The 25,771-nt window shown below is 38.8% G+C and overlaps 1 protein-coding gene across 3 annotated transcripts in view; it reads left to right on the forward strand.

Moving 5' to 3' along the window:
• Nucleotides 1-5,984: 5,984 nt before the first annotated feature.
• The window catches only part of FRY (FRY microtubule binding protein), a 157,411-nt gene continuing 137,624 nt past the window's right edge, over nucleotides 5,985-25,771 (forward strand). For all 3 annotated transcript variants that reach the window (XM_058800482.1, XM_058800483.1, XM_058800484.1), the window contains exon 1: nucleotides 5,985-6,092. In XM_058800482.1, coding sequence (XP_058656465.1) covers nucleotides 6,023-6,092 — 70 coding nt within the window. In that variant the 5' untranslated portion in view covers nucleotides 5,985-6,022. The remainder of the gene's footprint in view (nucleotides 6,093-25,771) is intronic.

The raw sequence follows: 25,771 nt of genomic DNA on the forward strand, positions 1-25,771 counted from the left end.
ACAGCCACTTACAAACAGGAGACAAGACAAAATGGTGCAGCAAAACTAATGAGCCATAAACTAAGAAGGATTTCTATTACTTTATTTAGAGATTATCATATTAAATGAGATTTCCTTGATGAAATCTTATTTTGTGGAGTTCTTTCTGTCACTCTGTACTTTTAACTTGGATCATAGCAAGATGTTTGTTTTACCTTGTTAATACATGGGACACCATAGTACGTAAAATTTGGTTGGTTTAGATACTACAATTTTGATCTTTGATTCAGCAGAGGACATTAGTTAAGCTAATGTATGTGTTATGTCATATCTTCCAGTCTCTGTAAATAGTTCCCATACCTTAGGGTATCTATAATTGTGCTAGACACCTAAATTTAGGCACTGGAATACCATTGAGCTATGACCAGCATCCATCTGAAAGCTGGCACAGTCTTTCAAGAGCAGGGCAGAAAGAGGTTCCCGGAGGAGGGAATGCGAAATCATGAATGCAATGCAGCCTATCCCAGGACATGATGATATCCTGCTTGTTTTCCTCTGTTAGGTATGTTCTGCACTGGAATCAAATTAGTCTGGGAACCACTCTTTGTAGGGTTGTTTTATTTTGCCCAAGAGGACTAGACTGTGTAAAAACCATGAAGACACTGATAAGCAGCCCTTACTTATTCCTGAGGTGAAGAACTCCAGACAGCCTAACTTTTATACAGGCTGTACTTGTGTGAATCCAGTCTGATTCCATGGAAATCAGAGACACAGATGTAATTCAAAATACAATATTATTTGGCTAAAAGGGCTTAGTATTTAAATCAAAATAAGAAGGAAAAGCTATAGGAAGCCATAGAAAATTATAATCATAATCATAATAAAGCACGTTAAAGCCTTCAGTAGTTCAGTAGAGCTACTTTAGGCTTTGAGATGTGTCCACACCTCTGCTTGGAAGACAAAATTTTAATCTATATTTGCTTTGTTACTGTTGTCATCTACTGTTGGCTACTCTTTGCATTTAGTCTCAGATTCTGAGGAGTTAAGATTGCAAAATCCACATAGGCCTTTTCATACCAAGCTAAAATGAGCCCCAGAAGATTGTGCAAGACTGTGCTATATTCAAATCTCCATGTGCTTTTTTAAGGATTCCTGCAAGCATTGCTGAAAACACAGAGGACTAAACTGCCTGAATGACTGTAATAAACAGTAGTCACTAAAACTGTAAACAAAATTGGTACCTATGCTACTAAATATTAAGAATCTAAAAATCTAGTTTACAAAAGTAGTTACCCTAAGTATCATGTGTATACAATGAGGAGAAACAGGCTGCTTTGAGCAAATAATTGTGTTCTTTACTGGAACTCTCTGAACTATTGTGTCATGCTGAAGGCACTCACCTCCCAGTGTAGGCATCTGAGCTGGATGCCTCAAGATAGATATTGTGAATACCTCCAGCAGTATGTGGTTTTGTTATTCTTGTGCCTTTACTGAGTGAAAGCTTTGGAAGTCTATTTTTCAGATGTTTTGCAATGACAATAGCTGCTCACAAGGACACGTCTGACCATACTGGTGAACAGTGTCTCCCAGCTTCTTTTTCCCCAGAGTTGGGCATGGAAACTCCACAGCTCCAGATCTGTTCAGACTGAGAAGGGTACTAGCCAGGTAACCAAGGTTCCTGGATATTTATTTCCTCTGATCTCAGAAAACAGTGGGAGAACAGAAGGTGCTCAGTGCTCACAAATGTGGAGTGTGTGTCACATGTAGTTTAACAAACATTAAGTTTAAACATTGCTTATGGCAATCAGCAGGTAGTTCATCATGGCAGGCACATGAAAAGCCTTACATTTTGAATCTGTAGTTTCATATGGTGAAAAAAAAAAAGCAACTGTTATTGTCAATTCCCATGTAGTAATGTCATAAAGAAGGAGCCCACTGTACCTGTAAATGTGTATGTCTGTAACAGCCCTCATCAGACAATTTACTTTCATGGACAGATTTCGTATGCTCATGCCTGTCTGTCTTTCACAGCCTGGAATATGTAATTAAATTGTAAATATTGCAAAGTCAACAAAAATGAAAGTGGAAGCTATGCAATTTCAAAATTTCTTAGTCTTGTGAGCCTACCAAAAATAAGTTCAGAACACTAAATTAGAATGCTGATGTTTCTGCCATTTCTGTGTTATTCCTGTTTTAGGAGTGTTTCCAAAATATGAGTAAAATCATTATATATGGTAGATGTCTTGCTTGCAGATTTAGACTGGCAAATATTTAAACTTAATTTAGCATTTAAATTTTTAAAAAATATTTTATGACTAATGATAGAAATTAGTAAGATTTTAATTGATTATACTTTTAATTTTAAAGAAGCTGTTAAAAGTTAAATTCTGAGTCATTTATATTCTGGGTGATACTTTTGAAAGCAGAACCAATAATGGAGGAGTATCATACCTGAAGTAAATCTTAACAACTATCATTCTGTATGAACTCATTCATATGATGCCAAAAATATAGACTCTAAGAATGGTGGCATTTTTCCTTAATATACTGTCTCAATATATCCATTAAGCTTTTCAGTATTTTAGTACAGCATCACACTGTCAGTGGGAACGCACAATAGGTGGACATGTTCTTCAGAAAATGGTGAGAGCAATAAGATTCTGCAATTATGTTGTGATGCAATGCTTTAAAAAAGACCTACATGAAATTGGATTACTTTGGCTCCATATCACTTTGGAGAAAGTCAGTAAAAGAGGTGCAGGGGATCTGATAGAAGCTGAATGTAGCTGTAGCCTTTTTAATGTTACTCCACAAGGAACAGCAACTAGGCATTAGGTGGTACTTTAACATGCCAAATGCAAACTCTTCCTATGGTAGTTGAATCCAGGTGTCCTTGGATGCAGTAGCCCATTTATTTCTTCACCAAATGATCACAGAGTCAAGAAAAGATTGTTAGATTGGTTAGACTTGGTAACTGGTGAAGGTCAAGTGGAAGGAATGTTACTGGATCCTGTTCATACAAGCTGACTCAAAATTAGCAAAGATAGATCTGCCAATCTGAAAATACAAACATGAGAAATAAAAAGGAACTGGATACTGACAGTTAAGAAAAGTGCCCATGTGGGATATCTGAAATTTCTTTTACTTGAAAGCACCAAAACCAACCAACCAGCAAAACCTTGAGCTTTTCATTCTGCTGGTGAGGGACACATGGGACCCTCAGGAGCATGCCATGGAGCTAACAGGTCACCATGGAGGCTGGTATTCTGACAGCAGCAGCACAGAAGATGAGCTGAGTAAGACTAGGTGAGGGAATAAAAAGCAAATGGGTAAACATCCTTATTCCTTTACAACTTCAAAACAAGGACAATGATTTTAAAGAGTCCAGTATCCAGTGAGGTTGAGAGATGGAGTAAGAACAAGATTTGACCACTGACTACATGAATGCTTTTGCCTTTAGTTTTCATTTTCTCTTGTAGAAAAACAGAAGTAGGAGGAGTAAGACAAACAGAACAAAAAATCTTTTGTGAGGTGTTAAAAAACCCCTCAAAGATCTTCAAATTCACATTACTAAAACCAGTTAACTTCCCATTTATTCAGTCAATGAAGAGCAGCCATATGACGTTGCAGCTTGGGTAATAACATTTTTGTTGAGCATATCAAAAGAGAGATTCTGCCCTGTAAATGTAAACCACAGATTTGTTGGGGGGAAAACTATCTGCATCAACAGAGAGGCTGCTTGATACTCAAGACTGAAAAAAAATTGGTGAGAGATTATATTTAAAGGTGTGAATTTAATTTAAAATTGGATAAAATCTAATACGGATTTAGGAAATACAACTACTTGCAAATTAACCTCCTGTTTTTATTTTCAGCAAGAGAGTTGCAATGAAATTAATTTATCTGTCATCTCCAGAAAAGCATGTGATATAGCACCACAAGGGAAATTATTACTTAAATCCTTGAACATAGGAATTAATGCAGTATTTGTGAGGATGAATAAGGACTTCCAAACCTACTTGGCATTGTGTCTGATGAAAAATCAATTAGTGGGATGGTGGAAAGTCATTGGTCTCCTAGATTTTGGAACGTCCCTTACTCGGTGTTAAATTTAACTTTAATTGTAAAAGGCTGGATTGTGCTGGCTAAAACAGGATGGCACAAAGAGGAGGCTTTGTCAGTGGGGCATAGGAAAGAAGGTACAAATGGGACAGCAAGGTCTCAATATAAACTGGGGATGCAGAGTGACAGCAGTGGGATGATAATTAGCGGCATAGAGAGGAAGAGCTGATCAGCTTTCATTGACATGGGTGGTGAGGTCAAACCTGAGATACTCTGAACACTTCTGGTTGTTCATGTCCATGAAAGGGTGTAAACAGGTTTTGAGTGAAGTTCATTTAGAAACTGAAAGAACGTTTACAAAGTGAGTTTAAACAACAGCCTATCATTAGTGAGGACACAAAACCTTATCTCTAGATGAAGTATGTTTGCAGAAGACATTTAGCATACTTTCAGTGAGAACCACAAGAGCTTGGTCTCAGTGACCCTTGTGTTCCTCAGCTTCCAATCCAAACATCAAATATTCCGCATACTGAAACTAAAAGTAATATGCAAATATAATTGCTGACAAAGTTTTTAGAAGAATGAGCAGCAGACAAGCTCTATTTTGTCTCAGATACTATAATTATGAAATGCTGCAGGATATTTATTTCACTAAGTGAGAAAAATAAGTACTGTTATTCCCAGGAAATAATATCTGGAAGGGTGATACCAAGAATATGTGAAACAAAAAGTACTTTGGAAACTGATTCTTATTTTTCTTCATTACCATTAAAATATGCATAGTGATGTAGTGTGATTATATGAAATAAAACCTTAGGAATATGGAAATTGTACCTAGCAATTAAGTATTTTGTAGAAAATACAGAGAGATTAAAAAGCATTGCTTCTGCCTCATTTTTCTTATGTGAATTCAGTTCCTTTTTAGAAACCATTATTCAATATAAAAATGATATCAAACTGAGTTTTCTGTGGCTCTTTCAGAGGTGAATACAAAGCAGTGAGCTCTCTGGCTTATTTGGCGTTATGAATCCAGCTTGCTGTCTCTCATCTTTGTTAAGGGAGGGAGGGGGGGAGGCAGAAAAAGTGTCAAGAAAAAAATGACAACACGTTTCTCTGTAGCAGTGAAAGGAAAGCAGAAGCAGCCAGTCTGCATGCCGTGGGTTCAGTGTTCTGGAAGTGCTTCTCTTGTGCAACTGGGCTGAGGGAGAGCCTTTTTTCCTTCCCAGCGTCACTGCAATCAGATCTATGGGTGCAGCTCCGCTTTGCTGCAGCATGATGCAGTTGTGTGTAGTTCAGCGGGCTCCTCTTGCAAGCAGGCGGAAGGAGAGCAGCTGACCAGAGCAGGCAGAGGATGTTCAGTAGAGGCTGCTTTCTTTCCCCCTGAAGCTCAGCAGTACGTGTGAGATCCCTGCAGCTGCAGAAGAGACGCCTTCGGTGAGGCTTCCAGTTGCCCCTGGGTTTGCGAGAGGAGGCGCACAGGCTGGGGCTGACAGGCTCTGATGGGAAAGCAGCCTCAGACAGGCAGGCTGCACGCTGTCAGCAGCGCGGCTCCGACACCCTTCGGGAAGCCGCTCTAACTGTGCCGGTGGAACAAGTGCTCTGCTGCTGCTGCTGCTGCTGCTGCTGCGGGTGCCTTCGCCGACCAGAAGAAATCTGCCCGGTTGTGGAATGGAATAAATGAAAATACTGAGTGCTGAGGGGGCGAGGGAATTAAATACTCTTCAGCTAGAATTAAGAACAAGCCCCGAAGGAAGAGCAAAGGACAAAAATCTCATGGTGTGTTGTTGTCGTTGTTGAGGCTTTTTTTATTTTTTTTTAATGAGCTTACCTACCATGAACGGAAGAAGTGGATCTGCGGAGACTTCATTTCCTCCTCTGACCCCTCGTTTACATCACTGACTGGTGACAGTCACATCTACATACATAGTACCTGCCACTTCAGCTGCTCAGAATTATAGAAGCCTCTTTGTATGCAGCAGACATGGCTAGCCAGCAGGATTCAGGCTTCTTTGAAATCAGTATCAAATATTTACTGAAATCCTGGAGCAATAGTGAGTAGCAGAAGAGTAATCTTTTCATATTATGCGTTGCTTGGTAAATAGCTAGGGCAACCTGAAGGATAGAATTTTACCTTTCTGTATGTTTGTGTTGTGTAAACCAAGTAATTCTTGCTTTTTTCAGCTCTAAAAATCAAAATGTCAGAGATTTAAGTAGGTTTCATTAACTGTAAGGGCTGTAATGAGATTATACTAGATTTTACTTGATTGAATTCTGAAGTTAGGCTGCTTTCTGGGTCTAACAGTACATTGCAGGGAGTGCATTCCAAACAACATTTCCTGCCTACATGTTTGTTTTATTTGTTCAGACTTTATCTAAATATTTTTTTAAATGATGTTTAATCACAAGGGTGTGGCATTGCTCAGAAGTTGGTTTTTATTAATTGTGCACTGAGGACAAAATATAATTATTCTACTTCAGGTCTGAAAGTCATTTTGATGTGACAGGAAGCAAAACATCAATTGCTTATAGCTGCACTTCCCACCCTCTATGCTTAATTTGAGAATCTTATGCAATATTTCTAGCCAGAAAGAATCCATCTGTTTATCTGATCCAGGCTGGGTTTTGCAGAATGTAAACAAATAGCATTTTAGTCTGCCTTAGTCTTTTTAGTACTGCTGTTCCTGATTTCCATTGCTTTTTTAATCAATTACTCTATAGATGATTTGGCAATATTATGTAATGAAGATGTCTGAATAAAATTTAGTGCTTGCAAATATATTCAGATGAGGTAAGGTGATGAGATAACACTGGCAGAAATTTGCTTTTTAAGTTAAAGTACATGAACAGTATATTCCTCCTCTATATACGCTTTTATTAACAGTGCTAAATCTCCATATTTAACTGGTTTTAAAAGATAGAACACAATGTCTCTGGAAAAATCCAGCTTGGCTACGTGTGAAATAAGGTTCTGATCATCCTGCTATCTATAATTTAAAAATGTCTGCATAAAAGTCTAGCATTTAAAAATTCTGTGGTATAAAAGAATTGCAAGATCTGCTCAATACAAGGAGAGTACCTTATACCTGCAAAGAAATAAACAAAACACTATGTTAGATGTGTGACATGCAAGTCTTGTATTCATTAAATTACATCCATAGAAACTGTATTTTTCCAGGTCATTTGTAACCTCAGTAACACTGTAGTGCTTGTTTGAATCTGTTTTTCTACCACAAGTGTGAAGCCACCAGGGAATAATAGTATTACCTAAACAGCATTGCTTATCTGCCCTCCTACAAAAATATTTAGTGCATATTCATTCAAATGAGTGATCCCACAAGGACTAGGAGAGAATTTTATGATTCAGTTACCTTGGACTAATATTAATCTAATACTGAGAACATAAGTGTGTATTGTGACAGCACATATTTTATAACAAGCTAGGCACAGCTTATGACAGAAGAAAAACAAGGCGTTTTATGGTGCAGAAATCAAATCAGTTATGGCATTAATTTTGTAATAGCCTACTGTAACTTGAAGTAAAACCAGCACTTAAGAATATAAAACCAACTACATTATAGGATTAAAGTGCTGCTTTTTTCTTTTTCCTTTTTCTTGAAGTACACACTAAGTATTTCAATATAGAAAAGGTATTTCTAGTCTGAAATTAGAAGTCCCGAAGTTCTAGTTTAGGGAAATGGAAACAGTATATGAATAACAGATATTTCTGACATTCTTTTAGTGAATAAACACCCTTTCTACTGTATCTGAAGAAACAGTAGGAGGAAATAGGGTAAATGAACCCAGGTTGCCTTAAACTTGTTGTCAATTGGAGGTTTTTGCTTTTGTACTGGAAGGGTATGTTCATAAATCTGGTATGTTCATGAATCTGAATGTGTGTTTTCTAGCTGAAAAACAAACTATTTGATAAGAAGACAGTAGGGAGTTAAAAAAAAAAACAACCTAGGGCTTTCTTCAGCTCTGCTATGTGATGGGTGGAGCAGAGGAAAACACTTCCCTTGCTTGAGAAACTGCTGGGAAGCCTGCACATGCATGCATGGGAGCATGTTTTTCTGAGAATAGGTGCTGTGTCTGCACACCCAAGAGCAGAAGTAAGCCATGAATTATGATGTGCCATTTACATAGCAGCCAGAGGTCAAACATACAGTTTAAAAAAAAAAAAACTTTGGTTCCTACAGTATATATTTTGCTGCAGTGTTAACAGTGCAGAGGTGTTGTCCATGTATGTTTCTGCAAACTGGCACTTCGAAACATCAGTTTAAACAGCATTTATCCTTCCCAGGCTTTTTAGTCCCACCAAAACCAGATCTTTCCATTGATTTGTGTTTTGGCTTACACAGAACATTAGCATTTTCTAGCAGATTGCCATCCATGTCTGTTGCCCATACCATGAAATATACTCAGTTATTCTACTTGGAATGACACTTTCCCCTGATTTTGCTATCTAAGGAGTTTAACAAACTAGCCTTCTTGACATGCCAGGCAGGATTTCAGTTCAGTGTCACACAGCACTTGCTGAGGTGTTCACCAAGCATGCTGCTTGCATTTGCATGTTCATCACCCAGCTGAGGAGGCAGGTAATTTATGGACCGTGGGGTTAATTCACTTTAACTGTTGCAGTCAGGATAGCACAGTGTGATACAGTCTCTGGGGTGTTCTCAGAGAGCCTGCACCCTTCTTCCTGGGGGATAAAAAAAGCTAAGTCACAGTCTGGCCTTCAAACCATCCCATCAAACTGAGAGATCTCAAAATACTCCTTTGTGCAGTTCCCAAGACAGACTTTTGCTCTGCATGTGTCCATAAGGTACTGTGCATGTCGTGCTGTCTGGAAAATATTCCTGCATTGTGTTGGAGATGGAATCAGAATGGGGGGGTTCTCTGGTTGGAAAATAAGAATAATCTAAGGGGCCTTTTTACCCATCTCATGTGTTCTTATATTTTCTTAAATATTTGAGCATTTTTCATCAGTGCTGCATTAGTCAACAACTGCATTAATCATTTGCATTACTTCTTTTTTGAAAGTACTGCTAAAATAGCTATGTCAGCACAAGATGAGTGGTACTTACTTGGCCCATTGAGGTCAATAAGCTGACAAGAATAAAATAGGACTTACCAAAACTAGAACAATCAAGAGTCTTCCTCAGATTTGTTGTGGAAATAGTGCAAAATGCATTTTATAAATAAACATTTGTAATTTATTCAAAGCATAATACATTAATACAAATGTTAAGAATTTGAAGCCTGATCTTTCCTTTATTTTTTTTTACTTTTTTGAATGAACAAGGTAGATTTATTCTGTATTTAATTTCCAAATGTCTTTTGCAAAGTCACAGTTCAAAAAAAAAATTTGAACAGAAATTTTGAAATCTAGCTACAAGAACTTAAAGTACCATCATTATAAACTGCAGAAGAGTCTATAATAAATCCTGCCTTTTGCAGTTCCTAGATCTGATCAGCAATTAAGTGTATTGGAGGAAAGGATTCTGTAGAAGGATCTAAATGGCACAGGTAGATGGCTCACTCGTGCTCTCACAAACCAGCTCCTGTGTGGGCTTGTAGAAGCTGCATTTCTTTGTCTCACAGTTACTAGAGATAGGTTTTAAGGTTTCTTTCTGTGTAACAAAGTGAAATTGCATATTCTACATAGGGAATATTATATTTGGCACTTCTTATAGAACAGGGCCTGATTTTGAGGATTGCAATGCTTGTTTATCTGCCTTTGAATAGAAAGGGGGTTTTCTGCAGACTTGTGTTCAATGCAGACTCAGCATAAGGACTCTTCTAATATCAGGACTTCAGGTCTCTTTTCCACGGCCAGACTTCTTTGCCTTCTTCCACAGTAGCCAACATCCACATCAAAATCCTCACGCCATCATCCTCTTCCCCTCTGTGCTGTCCAAAGCCCTCTGCTCAGTCCTCCTGCTGCACCGTGTGCTCCTTCTGTGTGCCCTGTGTGCCCAGTCCTGTGGCAGTTGTCAAAAGCTCCTTCTTCTTTACAAGTGCTGGTGACATCAGGGACAGCCCAGGCCTGGGACCACCCAGACACCCACATCAGCTCACATCCCACAGTGCTCCCAGCAGGATCTCTGGCTCCTCCACAGCTTGCTGGTCACACACCGAGCTGAACACAGGGCTGGCATCCAAACAGGTTCTGTGGTCAAAAGAGCATCAGGCAGCAGAGACTTCCCAGTGGATGATGTGAAACCTGGGGGGTTGCTAACTGCCACATGGTGAGGCATGTTCTGTCCTTCTCTTAAGATATGTTCCTACCATGTCAGGAAAAGAAATTAGTAAGGAACATTTCATTAAATGAATGTAATGCGCAAGGCTGATGAAAGTCAGCCTTTTTTACAGGAATGTTCATGAAGTCCTGTGTCGATGAGCAAGAGAAAAGGGAAAGGCACAGACACTTTCTTAACTGAAAGTCTTTGTTATGTCCAAGTCTGTGATGCATTTCTTTGATCTTCTAGTAAGATTTTAATGTGCATAAGTGTGATAACAACTATTTTGGTAGGTTCCCTTTTCTACCGTCAAACACAGCCTGTTTAAGGCTGAATACTCTGAGCACACCATGCTATCAGACTTGGAGATTTATAGCAAGATACCAATCAAGGGAAGAGGCTCCTTCCTGTTTCCTACTGCCCACTTAGGCAAACACATTCACTGAACAAGGAGAACCTTCCCCCCTCTCTTGCTCTGGCATCCATACTCTTGCAGGCCCAAATAACCTGATTCCAGAAGCTGATGTGCTGCAAGCTCACCCTGCATGGAGAGGAGCAGTTCTTGCCTGAAGCAGCTGGGGAAGGGACTGGGCCAGTGGCTGCAGTGAGCAGATGGAGAAGCTGGGACCCGTGTGTCCTGCTGGCTCCAGAGGTGTCACCCTGACTCACCTGCAGAGAGCTGGCCCTTGCACTGCCGCTGCCTCTGGGGAGCCCTGGGCACGAAGGTGTAGCATCTGCTGTGTCTTGGCAGCTGAGTCTGCCTGGAACAAGGCATGCCACTAATTCAAGCTGTTGTGCTAGGTGAAGGGGATTGATTGCTCTGTCCATTGAGCCTGAAGGGAGGGTACATAGTGGATTCTTCAGCTCTAAGTAGTCTGTGACTGTCAGCAGTAAAGTGTCTTGCTTGATAATGGTGACTGTTATCGCCCAGGAACTCTCTTTGTATTTGGTTTGATCCAAAGGGAAAGGTAGCAAACCACAATGTTTAGGCTCTTCATGTTCTGACCCATTTTAGAACTTGCATTTTGACATGGTTCTTCTCAGAAGTAAGGGAAAGTGAAAGTTTTACTACCTTGGAAACATGAGAACTCTTTTAAAATTTTTTTTTTTTTTAATTTTGATGTTTGCTACTCTATTGAGGACATTCCAGAAGCGTTTCTACCATACTTGGAGGGAAAAAAGGATGAGAAAATCATAAATGCTTTATTGCAAGATTCAATTGATTTGTAGAATGAGTTTCCTTGTCATTAAAAAGTTTGAATTGCTGCAGTAAAAATCTACAAATGCTTTGACTGCAATATAGTGCATAAGTTTTTCTGGTCAAACTTCAAAACACCAAAATATTAGATGACCTGGAAACTAGGCTTTGTTAGTTACTGGTAGATATTCCATGAAGGCTCTAATTATTTTACTTGTGGTGAAAACAAAACTATTCTGTTATACTATATGTATTCACTATGAGTGATTAATTTGTGATATCCTTGTTATCAAAATACCAGCATCTTGGTTTTTTCTAGTATTGCTAGTTGTTATTCAAAAGGATCAGGAAAAGAACTAACAATTCTTATGTTTCCTCTATTCATATAACATACCACTGAATAAGCTGTGGTACCTTTTATTTTTATATGTCTATATAAATATAAAAACTATAATTATGAAAAATGGAGTATATATAGGTATAAGGAAAGTGATAAACAGGATACCTTAGGAGTATAAAATGTACAATAGTGTTTCAAATGTAATACTGGTGAATATAAGTTGTTATATTAATATGTTATATTAAATTGCTACTTAACAATGCTTTTCTATTTTCTCCGCTTTTGATACACTCATTGCATTAGTAGCTTAACTCTTTTCTGTGTATTGACTTGGAGTCAGTAGGAAGCAGGCTCTAGACCTACAGTGGAGAACTACAGTGGCACGTGCTTCTCCAACTTTATTTTCTGTTTTCATTCCTAAGTTTCTAAACAGTCAGAAACTACAGACCCTTGCTGTGAGTTGGTAGCCCTAGAGACTGAATTCCTGAGGGTGTTGGAACCATGAATGGCACATATGGCATTGCAGTAGCTGTGACTGGGAGGGACAGTCTCACCCCAGTGTCTTACTCCTCTCGCCATTCTCCTACCCCTTCTCTGCCACCCTCATTACCCACAGAGTTAGTATCCTGAAAGCTAAACTTTCTAAAATGGTGTGGATGCTGGTGTCAGCATGAGAAAGGGGATGAGGGTACACTACTAGGAGTGGGAGGCAGTTTTGGCTGATTCCTGCTATTAGGCTGCTGGAACTGTGTGGTAAATCATCTTTACTTTAATGGTGACTCCTGTACCTATGCCTGCTTATAAATAATAGTTCTTTCTCCAGGAGGGAGACAAATCTAGCTTTTGCATCCCTCTTTTCAGAGCATCAGCAGTGAAGTTGTTGCCATTGTTTCCGTGATAAATTTGGAGTGCAGAATAATTTCACAGAGATAAGTAGCTGAGTTATTTGTAAGTCAGTAATTTTTCAGTCACTGCAGTTACCTAAACTAGATTAGAATCAATTGTTCACAGAAATAAAATTGCTTCTCCTCAAATTTTCTTTCTTCTGAATCCTTTGTCTATTGCATCTAGCTAAAAGGAATAGTAAACATAATGTTCAAACTTGGCAATAGCTCTATCAGGAAGATATTTTAAGTTCTTGAATGGTTTATATTTTTAAGAATGCAAATAGAAGGATATTCACTAGTTTGACAAAGCAGTAGAAAACATCTGCTGACTGGCTCATCATCCTGCTGACAGCTGGAAACTACAGGTGCCAGTGGAGGGGGATTATGACCCATAGTTCAGTTAGGTGACAGTGAACAGGAGTGGAAAGCAAAGGATGTAGGGCAAAGGGAATAAGAGAAACATATTAAACTGTAGAACAGGGTGGAGAGACAGTCTTTTATATGTTGTATGCATACATTAAATGTATGTATACAAATTCATGCATTCTGGAAAACACTAAGGAGGAAGCCAAGTGCTACATGCAGTCACAAGTTACAATGTCACACCAGCAGCAAGCTGGGCGCTAACAGCTCACTCTGTTGGAATGCCGTGATGGATGGATCCTTAGAAGCTCTTGAGGACCTGCACGGAAATAGGGAGTGGAAGTTGCTGCCTTTGTGAAGGAACTCCTTACGGATCTGGAGCTCTTCTGGGGGATGGAAGTGTGCTGGATGTGTGACAGTGTGCTGGAGAGTTTGTGGGTCAGGAAAAGAACAGATGACTTGGAGTGTTACAGGGTGATGGTGGGAATATGTTACAGGGCATTGATCAGGGTGAGGAAGTGTAGAAACAACTTTGAACAACTTGAGGAAGTTCATGAATTGTTGTTGTTGGTTCACATGAGAGACTTGAACTTCCTGATGTCTGCTGCAAGTGCAAAATAGTAGGTTGCAAGCAGTCAAGATTTCTTGAAAATGTTGGAAGTAACTTCTTGAATTGCAATATACCAAATTGGTGAAGTGCAACTGGGTCTGTTACCCATTAACATGGAAGACATGACTGAAGATCCAAATCCTGAGGAGAGTAGGGAAAGGGTGGCTGTGTAGAGACCCTGGACTTAAGGAGAGTAGATTTCAGTTTTTGAGATTTCAGAAACTATAGTGGGGATCTCATGAAGGACAGCTCTAAAAGGCAAAGAAACTTAGGAAAGCTGACAGGTCTTTGAGGTCAGCATCTTCCAAGAACAAGAATGGATGAGAAAGGAAGCAAGCAGGAGTATGAGGCGACTGGCTTGGCTTATCAGGGACCTCTTGGCTGAGCTCCACTCTGAAAAAGGTGATATATCTGAGGCAGAATTGTGATTTGGCTGCAAAGAAGGAATTTATAGCCATTGCCTGAGCATGCAGGGACAGTGTTTGGAAATTCAAAATGCAACTGGAGGTGGGCCTTGCAAGGAATATCAAAGTCAAGAAGGAGAGTTACTCTTGCTTCCTTAGTGGTAAAAGACTGAACAAGGGCAATGTGGACCCATCACTGAATGCGGCAGGGAATTTAGTGATAGTGGATCGAAGTACTGAGCGGCACTTCTGCCTCTTTCTTGAAGAGCAAGATGGTCTCTCTGGCCTCTGTCTGCCAGGTTCTGGAGTTCCCCTTGATATGGCACGTCTCAAAGGGAGGAATGTGGACCTTCAAGGTCAGAGTTCAGAAGCGCAGACTCTCTTCTTCACAGGAACTACAGAGAAGCCTGGCAATTCCTTACATATTTATGGTCTTCTATATATTGCCAATTATAGTCACATTCAAAACTGAGGGATCGAGAGTTTTTCTTTTCACAGCAGACAGCAGAGCTTGCTAAAACAAGCCACTGAATCAAACACATCTGAGAAACACTGACTTCCTAATTTGCTCGCAGCCAAGTAGCAGTAGTTTCACTTAGTTGCTGAATCCACTTGCTGCCTTATCTGTGTGAATGAGAGATCACAAATATAGAGACGCTCCCCAAAATATTGATGTTTGTGCATAATATAAGATCTGACACAACTGGTATTAGAGGTGCCTAAGAGATTCATCTTTGTCATGTCTCAGAAGAGAGAATTTGGGGCTTTTTTCAGGACATTGGTTTGAAGAGAAATCTGAGTGCTGTTTTGTAAATACTGTGGGATCACTATGGTGACAGTATCATGTTTCTCTAGGGGAATACATTGCTGATAAAGAGCTTAATTAGGTGATTGGAGCCTTAGGAGAGAAGTTTCACACATTAAAAAAAAAGGGAGGCCCTTTTGAGAGACATGCTGTACAGTCTTTATCCTGGATACTTTCTATTCTTTCAGAAATTTGCAGTCATCACATGTAGTGCTAATGCCTACGAGTTGAGAGACTGCTGTGGTTTTTCACTAGTCAGTGAGGGGGTGAGAAATCACAGTTTGTGTACGGCCAAAATGTGAAGACGTTAGATGGATTAGTATCAGACAAGAGATGATCGAGAGAATGCATCAGATTTTGATTTTATTTATAATCATGAAGTTGCAGGTGGTTTTAGTTCTATTTTGAAAAGCTTGACTTTGGGAGACTAATGAATTCCCTTGAATTCTTAACTAGTACGTGGCTCATCTGTCAGACTCACAGAAGTCTGACAGATCCTGGTTCGAAGGAATTCTCCCATAATGGAGAGATTATGGTCATTATGGTAACAGTTTTTCCTGATCTCAGTCTATCTCTTCTCTCTCTGTAACTTTGAAGAGTCTCAAATTAAACTTCGAAGGATGTCAATTTCTAAATCGGTTTGTTTTGATACTGTTTTCCTTGAACAAGTTTTGTTGAATACAATATACAGAATTACCTTTCTTACTGCATTTCTGATTATTATTTATGAATGCTTTTAAATGCATGGAGTAATTTGGATTTTTAGTCAGAAGGCTACCTGGGTAGAGTTCTTGTCGAAGTTCTCCCTTGAGAAGTTTGCAGGGCGGGTTTCTACATATACTTACAGCAATGCATTGTTGTGTGTTTTCATAATGAGGTTTATTCTTTGCACATTACTGAGATACCAAGTGCTGAAAGTAGTCATTCCCTGGTAACTGGAATTGTTTTAGATAGCTTTCCTGTGGAAGCAAAACTATTCAGTCTGTCTGCCTGCCTGCCTTTTTTTGGACAGGTTAACCACATTCAGAACAATTCAGAGCAGGGTATAATTCTTAAAGATGCTTATGTTTCTATTAATTTGCAAATTGAGGCTGCTTGACAGTGAAGAGGGAATCTCAGATGTTGAAAAATGGCTGCATGAGCCTCCTGCCTTCTTAGATGCTGGGAAATCCTTTCTCTGGCAGCCTTCATAAATACCCCAGCTGTGAAACCAGCTTCAGTCACACCTCTGAGAGGATTGCACACAAAACTCCTTGTTGCCTATTTTAAACTACATTCACCAGATGCAAATTGACATTCATTAATTCAGGGAAAGTGCAGGGAAACCACTGCAAATAACTTGGTTGCAATGGTCTCCATTATAATAATATTCATACAGTGCTTCCCATCTGGAAGCTTTACAGATTGGAAATTTTCCAGCATTATTACCTGAATATGAAGGATTGCTTTATTGCTATTCCTGGGCAAATCAAAACAGAGAAATTAACTGAGAAACACGTGTCCTGTGTTAGATCTGGAAATGAAGCCCTGTCTTCTATTTTTGTACTGGAAGAACCTTTTTTCCTTCACTCTCTTGGTAGCCAAGTGACATGTAAATCATGACTTAGCCAGTTAATATATATAAGGAGATTTTTAATTGACAGTAAGTATTAATTTTCATATGGAAATGTCATTGGATTGTTTTAAAATTCCACAGCATGCATATTTATTGCTACTGATGTCTTAAATGAGGAGAAAATTACTTAGATGTATTTTTTTTCTATAAAGGCAGATGTTTGAAACAAATAAGCTCACCCCACCCTTTATCTGTGTGCCATCTGATCCAAAGCTAGGTGGTTATTTTGATTTTTGTTCTATTGTTCATAGGCAGGAAAATGGGACAGAACAGTGTATGTATTCTTTACTGGGATGAGAGTTTGATCAAGAGAATTTCTGATTTTCTGGGAATCAGAAGTTGAAATGTATCACTTTTTGAAATACAGAAGTCATCAGGGTTTGTAGTAAATTAAGCAAAGTCTCAGTGTGTCCCTGGTGAATCTTTAAGAAATATGTAATGGAAGATTAAAATATTTTCAAAGGGAATGTGAAGTTAAAAATGTTGATTGTTTTTACTCATTTGTCTGTCACATATTCAAGCAGTAAGGGATAGGACAGGTAGAAGTGAGTGTTACAGGAACCTGCAGACCTCCACAGCAACTGAAATGACTGAAATAATTTGAATTATTGTTTTCATGAACTTTTAAAAACTGATAACATAAAGAGGTTGGAATATTATTTTTTAAAAATTAAACAAAATTAGTGATTGTGTTTATATTGCTCTGCCTACTTTTTTAATGTAAATCCCCTCTTTTCCTGAGCTCTGCAGTTTGGGCTGAAGCACTTCTAAACTTAATGTCCCTGAAGGTGAATTTTAGAATTTTCTGCTGAAATGGTTCTACCTGCTCTAATAATGAGAAAATGCCAAATAAACCCTGTTGTTTGTACATGTTAAAAATTATCTTGTTGGGAATGGGTGGGGGACAGAGACCTTACAGCCAACTGCCTCTGTACAGTGACTGCACAAAGAAAGTGAGGACACAAGGGGGTGAATCTGCAATAAAAGCCCAGCAAAGAGCCTGTGGGAATGAAAGGAGAAGGGGCAGGGGGGTCATGGGGCAGGAATCAGAAGTAGAGGAACTGATAATTCCTAGATGGTGGGAGTGGAAATTGAGAGTGCCTGGTATGAGATGGAACCAAGGGGATGCTGGAGTGGGGTGGGTGAAGGGATAGGGATGGGAGGAGGAATAGGATGGAGTTAAGAGGGCTGGAAGGGTGAGATGAGCAATGTTTAGATGGGAGAACAGTTCATGGGAGTCCGGAACTGGAATAGGGAGCCTGAAGTGAGGAAGACGCAGCCATGAGGAGACAGCAGATTGTAGGGATGGAGTAAGAAGGGAGCAGCTGGGGAGATGGGGAGGTGATAGACAGAGAAATCCCCTCCCAAGAGCAGAATGCAGTGCATGAGAACTGATTTCCATCCTACATCCTTGCTTTATAGCACATCATTCCAGCATACAGGGTATACCATGCTTTACCTTAGTGCTCAGGTGGAAAGTGTTAAATGCTATCAGGTGAGGAGAACAGCAAGTGCCTAGTGCATGCTGTTAAGGTAACTGGGTCAACAGTTGGTTCATTTGGCATCAGATTAATCATACATCCTCTCTATTACCTAACTTCTGAAAGCCTGGGTCCAGTGAGGTAATGCAGCACAGTGGAAAGCACACAGATGTACAAAGAAATGTCCTCTCAGCTTATTATTCCATTTATTATTTCTTGTAATACAGTAGCAGGTAACTTCCTAATGGACTTCTCCAGTACAGGAGGTAATGTCTAACCTTATAATAAAAACTAGTCTGTAGTAGCATCTCCCAGGGGAGGGTGTCAGACAGATCTGGGCACTTTTGACAATTCTCAGCTGAATGAAGAAACAAACTATATGTTTGGGCATTAGGGAATGTTTGAGTGTCACTCAGCATACATTCAAGCATAATAGTCTTAAAAGCAATGTGTTAAAAACTGGCATGAGGCACTGTAGATATTAAAAGTATCCTTGTGGATGGTTTATTATCACATTAGATTGAGCTACACAGTTGTGTAGGGATGGACTCTCGGCTTTACTTTATCTCATCAGGGCTTTGAAAGAAGATAAATAGCATGTTGTGACATTTAGGTATATGTACACACATTGAAGTATATAAGTATTAGTAATGAGAAAGAGAAAAAAAATTCAAGTGAAATAAGGGATTATTTAGAGTAAAAATCTGGAAACTTCTTTACCATGTGAATCTGCAAATGTCTTTTAAGATAAACTTTGTTTTTAAAACATGAAAAAACAAGACCAGCTACATCCTTAAACTGCAGTGTGAGGGCCAGCTCTTCACTGGAAGGGGAGAAACAGGATTTCTCACTGCAGCTGCAGTGACAGAAGGTCCATGTATATGCATAGCTGCTCCTGGGCTAATTCCCAGCTCTGTTTTGCCCAAAGTGAGAATTTCAGGTGACTTACTGCTACAGTGGAGCTCTGAGAATGGCATTTACAAGTAAGCGTTTTTCATTTATTTGAGGACAAGCAGTAGTCCTTTAAGGAGTAAAATGGAAGCATCACACTGCTGTCAAGTTAGATATTTATTTGAATTAATAATGTGCTTTGATATTAATAGATACTTAGAAGGACTATCTGCCTAATATTAATACCATTGTTTCTAGATCACCATAAATTCTGTTACTAATTTCAGCAGTAATTTCCTAGTTGCATAAAAGAATCTATCCCTGCAAGGTAATGAGCAAGTTTTTTCAAACTTGCTACCACTGACTTTAATCAAGCATTTTTCTCAATTAAGTACAAAGAGGCGCATAATTTTCAGAACCTCTTGCACAAGTAGCACACTTACTTTACAAATTTCAACCAAATTGGTAAACTTCCCTAAAGCCTGAGATGTCATGCATTTTAAAAATTCCATTTGTATTATGACAATATCCTTGGGGCGTGACTTTTTGTTAAAATTTTTTCATTTTTATAATATTAAATCCAGAAAAGACATGTCAAGTTGGTATTGTTTACATTTATTGGGTTGGATGTGTTTGTCTGCTTTATAATGAGCAGAGCTTTAAACATGTGGCTAGAAGGTTCAAATCTCTACATTACTGTGTATGTGTAAATATAAATAACAAATTGTGTCTTTCTCATTAATACAGAAAATGGTCTTCAGTCATTAAACTTCCTAAACACAAGTGACCAGTGAACATTAAATGTCATCATACACAAGTGATCAGTGTGCTCAATGGCAATCTTTTTCAGTTTCTTTTTTCTGTTTTGAATCATGCAGTCATATGCATTTTGGATTCAAATGATAGCTATGATTTTCTGTAAACTGTAGAAGAACTGGCATGGTGTCCTGAAAATGTAATAAGTATCTGCACTCATAATTTAAGTAAGATATACTGAATAGCATTTTTAGAAAGCTGAATATTGTCCTAAGGGCTTCATGGGAAACTAGAGAGTATTTAATTTTTTACATCAGTGGAATTGGAACTAGATTGAGTTCAATAAAACAAAACAAAACAAAACCACCCCAAACGTAATTTTAAAATTACTGTATTAGTTATTCTAGATGAAGTTATTTTAAAGGTCAAAGGTGATATTTCAAAACCTTGAAGTTTAATTAAGCATTTAACCCCAAACTATCACATTCGGGGTGAATTTTTTAGCCATTAAGCTGTTACATAAGCAATTACAGCCAAACTGAAAGGGAGAGGAGCTGTTTCTCTGTTCTGCTTTGAACATTCGAAGTGGCCCAACAATGTGAGAGGCTGCTGTGGGGATATATCTAAGGCAGTGTTGGCTGTTGTGGATCCTGTTCTGAGATCATGCTTTACCCAGTAAATTGACCAGCAAATTTTACCCAGATTTATTCAAGTGATTTATCATTTGGGTAAGTTTTTATGGTTTCTGTTCCACAGGCTGATTTTAAGCATTCAGCTTCCTAATTGGTAAGCCCTTAGCAGAAGTGTCCTGGAAGTGCCATGTCCCCACAAAGGCAATGATTGGCTGACAACATGGGGAAAATTCCTTTGTAAATACGGAAAGAAATGTCAATGCTGGTGTTTAAATTCTTAATATGTTACCAGCCTTCTGTACCATTTCAGGTGCCTGAGGTTCATGCTTTGTATAGTTTTGTACATGCTTTCTTCCTGACAAAGGCATTCATTATCATTGGGTTGCCATGGAGTACTGATCACATGGATCTGGGAATAATAACCCATTATGCTAATATAGCTTGTCATTGTTTTTGATGTAAGGCTGTGTCCCCTAACAACATCTTGTTGTTGTAACTAATGGAATTTATGGTAAGATCACAGGTCATGGAAGAGTGTTGGCAAAATTGCCTGTACTCTTCACTTTGAGCTCTCTGATTACATACCTATAGCAAAACCATTTGGGCATCTTGAGGTCAGTATTCTTCTGGTTTTAATGTCTTTCTGCAGTGAGAATCAGAGGTTTCTAACAGAGCAGTTCAGGCCTGTTTGCTTAGTGCTAGAAATGTGTGTTTTTCTTCTGAGCTCTTATGCCCCTTTAGGAGCCACAACTTTGATACTCTGATTATACGATTGCTATTTGTACCTGGATGTACAAAGAGAAATCAAGTACTGATACTTGATATCAAGTACTAATAGGAATTCAGACTTCTGCTTCTTGGTATTATCATGATTAGAGATATTGTTGTAAGAATCCTTCTTACAACATCTGTATCCTAGCTTTGCCAATGAGAGATTGTTCTCAGAACTATGTTTTCTACTAATATATTCAACAAGTCATAAATTATACAACCAGAAAAAACATTGTGTCATCCAATCTGTGCTGCACATAGAACAGGCTTTATGGCTTCTCTGAATTAATTTCTGTTTGAGACAAAGCACATCTTGAAAAAAAAATCTTAATTTAAAATTCCCAGAAATGGAATAATCAGCACCAGACTTAATAGCATTCTGACAGTTAATTTTCCTTCCTTTATGTTTAACTTCTTTAATGCATTTGTCTACTCGAAAATTCTAGACATTGGATGTTGCTGGACAAAAATCTGTCTCTTAGCAAATTTGTATTCCTGATATTCCTGCTTAATGGGCATGGAAGTTATCTCACTCAACTTTCAGGCATCCTTAGCAAGGCATATTTTACATCTTACACAATCAAGCCTGATTTTCCTGATAACCAGTGAAGAGGTACAGGGGTACAGTTAAGATGAGCTGCTTTAGACATGTTTATTGTAATGAATCACATTTTGGATTTGCCTGAGTGCCTGGGCTGTCTAAAAAAGGTGTTTGGGGATAAGAGGTTCCAGGGAATACCTTTTGCAAGCAGGTGCCATTGAAGAAGCAATAAGTGCAAATTTCTGCCATTAGATATGATGGTATAACTTTTTCATGATCAAATTAAACTGAACTTCAAGGCAACTTTTGCAGTCATGGGTTATTTCTCACCTTTCCCAAATGTTCCCTAGTTCTCCAGTGTCTTTTCTCAAGCTGCAGATACCAGAACCGGACTGAGCATCCAGCAGTGGCTGCAGAGCCACTGACAATGAAGCAGTAGGGCTTCCTGCTTTTGCTTTTTTACATACCGCTTGAAAAGGCTCTCCATAGCTCTTCAGGTCACAAGAATAGCAGCCTGTTTCCAGCACATTAGTCATCCTGGTCTCAGGCCTTTTTTCATCATCAGTGTTTCCCAGGAAGAGAAAGCTGCCTTCTGTCTGTGTGGCCTGGTTTCTGGCTATGCAATCTCCCATAGGTTAGAATTAGTATCTCATGTATTATTTGCTTGCATTAATGTTTCAAATGCTATTCAAACAGAGTAGAAGGGCCTTTTTCTGCTATTTTTTCTGTCACCCTTAATTGGTTTTTTGCCTGTAAACTTTGTAGAAAAGTTTTTCTTTCATGTCATTACCAGTAATGATAAATAGTACAGAACCAAGAACTGGTCTCTGTACCTCCACTAGAAGTACATTCATTACAGTATGATTCTTCTTTAATTCATAGATGTTACCTATCTTTTAATCTATATTGGTTGTGAATGTAGATTTTACAGTTTGGTAAAATACCAGTCCAATTGCCAAGCAAAAATGCAAGACTACACTTTCAGCCTTGCTAACCAAATTTATAATCTCATAAAAAGATGTGGTTAATTTAATAAAATTTGCTTTCCATGAACCTATGATTATGGCATTGTATTATCATACTTTGCTTCTTTATTAATCAAATGCCGCCACTCCAGGATGAATATCAGGCCAGCTCTGCCGTGGTTGCCTGGATTGCCCTTGCTGACACTTGAGAAAATCTGATACAACATTAGTTTTATCCCAACCCTCAGGAATACTGAATTTCCCTTTGAATATACTATAAAAAGCATATTTTTATTATTTTCAGATTTGATTAGGCTCTTTGGTTTTTCTAATGAGTTGCTCTGTTTTTGCAGGGTTTAAGCTGTTTATTTGAAACATCCATTGTGAACCCTAGGATTCTTTCTTTATTTTCATAATTAAATTACACAGAGTTCATTTCTGTAGGTGCCTGTTCCTCTCCAAATTTAGCAACATATTTCTGGCATTCCAACACATTTAGATATTTCAATGCATGGAAAGATTTTTCTGTCATGGCCCACTGACCAGCATGAGAGCAATGTCCTGTCCATGTTGTATTGGGTATTTGCAGCTGACTGGTCATGCAGAAGGTCCCTTGGACAGCAGCTAAATTCCATGCACTCCACTTACCTGTTCAAGTGAAAGTTTCTCAGTGGGCAGCTGCACTCAAGCCAAACTTTCAGAAACCTTCACTGAGCTCATGTAGATGGTAAAATACATTATCTTGTATTTCAGACACCACAAAAAGTATTTATATCCTGGAGCCACAGCCTACCAAAGCAGCAAACATTTGCATTTAGGTTAGTGGCTGAGAAGCAAATGAACCCACTTTCAAAGAATTGTTAATGTAACGTAATAAAGGGTTAGTAGGTACAATAGCATCATAATGGTCTGTGGCTAAGAAAAGATGTCTGTAAGCAGAGGCCAGAAAGCATTGAATATGGAAGATAGACAATGTTATGAGTGTGCTGCTGCTGCTGTCAGTATTAAGTAATGACATTAGTGATTCAATCAGACATAGTGTAGGGGATTGATAATGAATATTAATCCAGATTTTGGCTGCAAAATTTTTTCCTTCATTTTTCTTTGTGTAGATGTTACTTTGTGTGTTCCACTGTAGAGGAAACATGAATTGATGTCTTTCTCATGTTAGTCTTTATTCAGAGAAATCCCTCCTGTGGTGTCATCACAGAAAGCTTTACAGAATTTCGTGAAAGTCTTCTTGGTTTGTGATAGTTTCACTTGCCAGTCCACAGATCCAGCTTGTGGCTTGGTTTACTGCTGGTGTTGAGCCATTTTCCACCCACATAAGCAAGGCCAAGAATTTGAGCCAGCAGCAGCTAAAATGCACCACAGTGCAGTTTAATCCATACAAGGTGCTCTTGAAGAGTCTACAGATTTAAGAGTGAGAGTCATCACTAATAAGTTTGGGTATCTTTGTTGTCAGTTCTCTTTCAGTAATCACTGAATGAGTTATAGGCACCTCTAGAAAGTGATTTATTCTATCTTAAGATAAGAATCTAAGAAGGATTTGATGGATCACCTAGAAATGTCGGTCTCAATTTTCCCAGAGCCTGGATAGCTAGATTAAGTTTGATATTTGGATGGTAGGTGGCTAAATTTATAACTTTCCCTAAAAGGCACCCATATAGTAGATCAAGTGCACCAGAAAGCAAGAAAGCAAGTACAGTTTTAAAGATTTTCCTTTGTAGTACCACACTTTGAAACATAACTAGACATGACATCTATAATATGGCATGAAATAAACAAAGCTGTACAAAACCAACTCTTAGTTGGTTGAACAGTGTTATGTCAGGAGAACTAGAAGCTGTTTCTTTTTATACATTGGTAATAAAGTATTGCTTGTTTGTGCAAGTGCATCACAACACACTCAGGTTTTCATACATATGTGTACATTGCACAGAAGACACATCATCCACATCATCCAGCAATATGCTGTTTCCATTCCAGTGAAAGGAGGTTTTAACAGCATGATCCAACATGTCAATAGTTTGGAAGAGCAAGTGTGAACAAACAGACAGCAAAAATTCAGGGACAGTTCCAGTTCTGACATCTGAGGTAGCTGTTGAAATTGGAATAGGACTGAGATGCAAGCATTTAATGTCTCTCTCTGGTAAAAAATAAGCAGTTTAAATATATGTTCAAAATTCCATCTTATCCAGACTTACAGTTGTATTGCAGAACATTTAAGTAGAAAAGAAAAAGTATATTGTCCCAAAGAGAAAATGTATAGATGTCATGGTTTAAACCCAGCTGCAACTAAGCACCACAAGGCCACTTGCTCACTCCTGTGTGCAGGCAGGTAGGTGTTCAGCCGTCCCCAGGAAAGCTGGCTCTCCATTACAGCTTACAGTAGCTTCGGAATAAAGATACTGTAACTCTTAATAAACCCACTTCCTCCTTTTCCCCCAGATTTATACACTGAGCATGGCACCACATGGTCTGGGATGTCCCCTTGGTGATCTGGGGTCAGCTGTCCCCACCGTGTCCCTTCCCAGCTCCATGTGCACCCCAGACCACTTGCTGGTCTGAGAAGCAGTGAAGCCCTTTGGCTCTGTGTAAGCCCTGCTCAGCAGTAACTGGAAAATCCCTGGGTTATCAATGCTGTTTCCAGCACAAATCCATAACACAGCCCCACACCAACTACTGTGGAGAAAATTAACTCTACCCCATCCAAAATCAGCGCATTAGGGAAGGAAGATATCAGTCACATCCTCCCTGCTTACTAGTCAGTCCCTCTTCTGGAAGTAACCATTCCTTCTCTTTTGGACTCTTTTAGCCTTGTACTTCCTCGGCCCCTTTCCAAATTCCCTAAAAATAATTCTTCTGCTAACACCCATGAACCACAAAATTACAGGAATATTTTCATCTCCCTGTCTCTGAAAAGGAAAGCAAATGCAACAAAATGTCTGTCTAAAAATCTTATAGGAACCTATTTTCTGATCCAACAAAACCAAAGAGGAGCTTAGCCTTTTTGCCCTAGTACCTGAAAAAAGTGTAAAAGAAGAGTATGAATGTCTTTATTCAAAATCAAATTATTTTTAAGCTCTATTTGAGCCCAAAAAAATCCTGATATCATTTCAGAAATAAACCTTGTCTCTGCTTTAATTTTTTTAGGAAAAAACCCAACAATTACTCTTCTGAAAATATCTTTTCATCCTTTTTTGGAGTTTTTTCTTTTGGAATAACTGGA

The sequence above is a fragment of the Ammospiza caudacuta genome, chromosome 2 (assembly GCF_027887145.1).
Source record: "Ammospiza caudacuta isolate bAmmCau1 chromosome 2, bAmmCau1.pri, whole genome shotgun sequence".
Lineage (NCBI taxonomy): Eukaryota > Metazoa > Chordata > Aves > Passeriformes > Passerellidae > Ammospiza > Ammospiza caudacuta.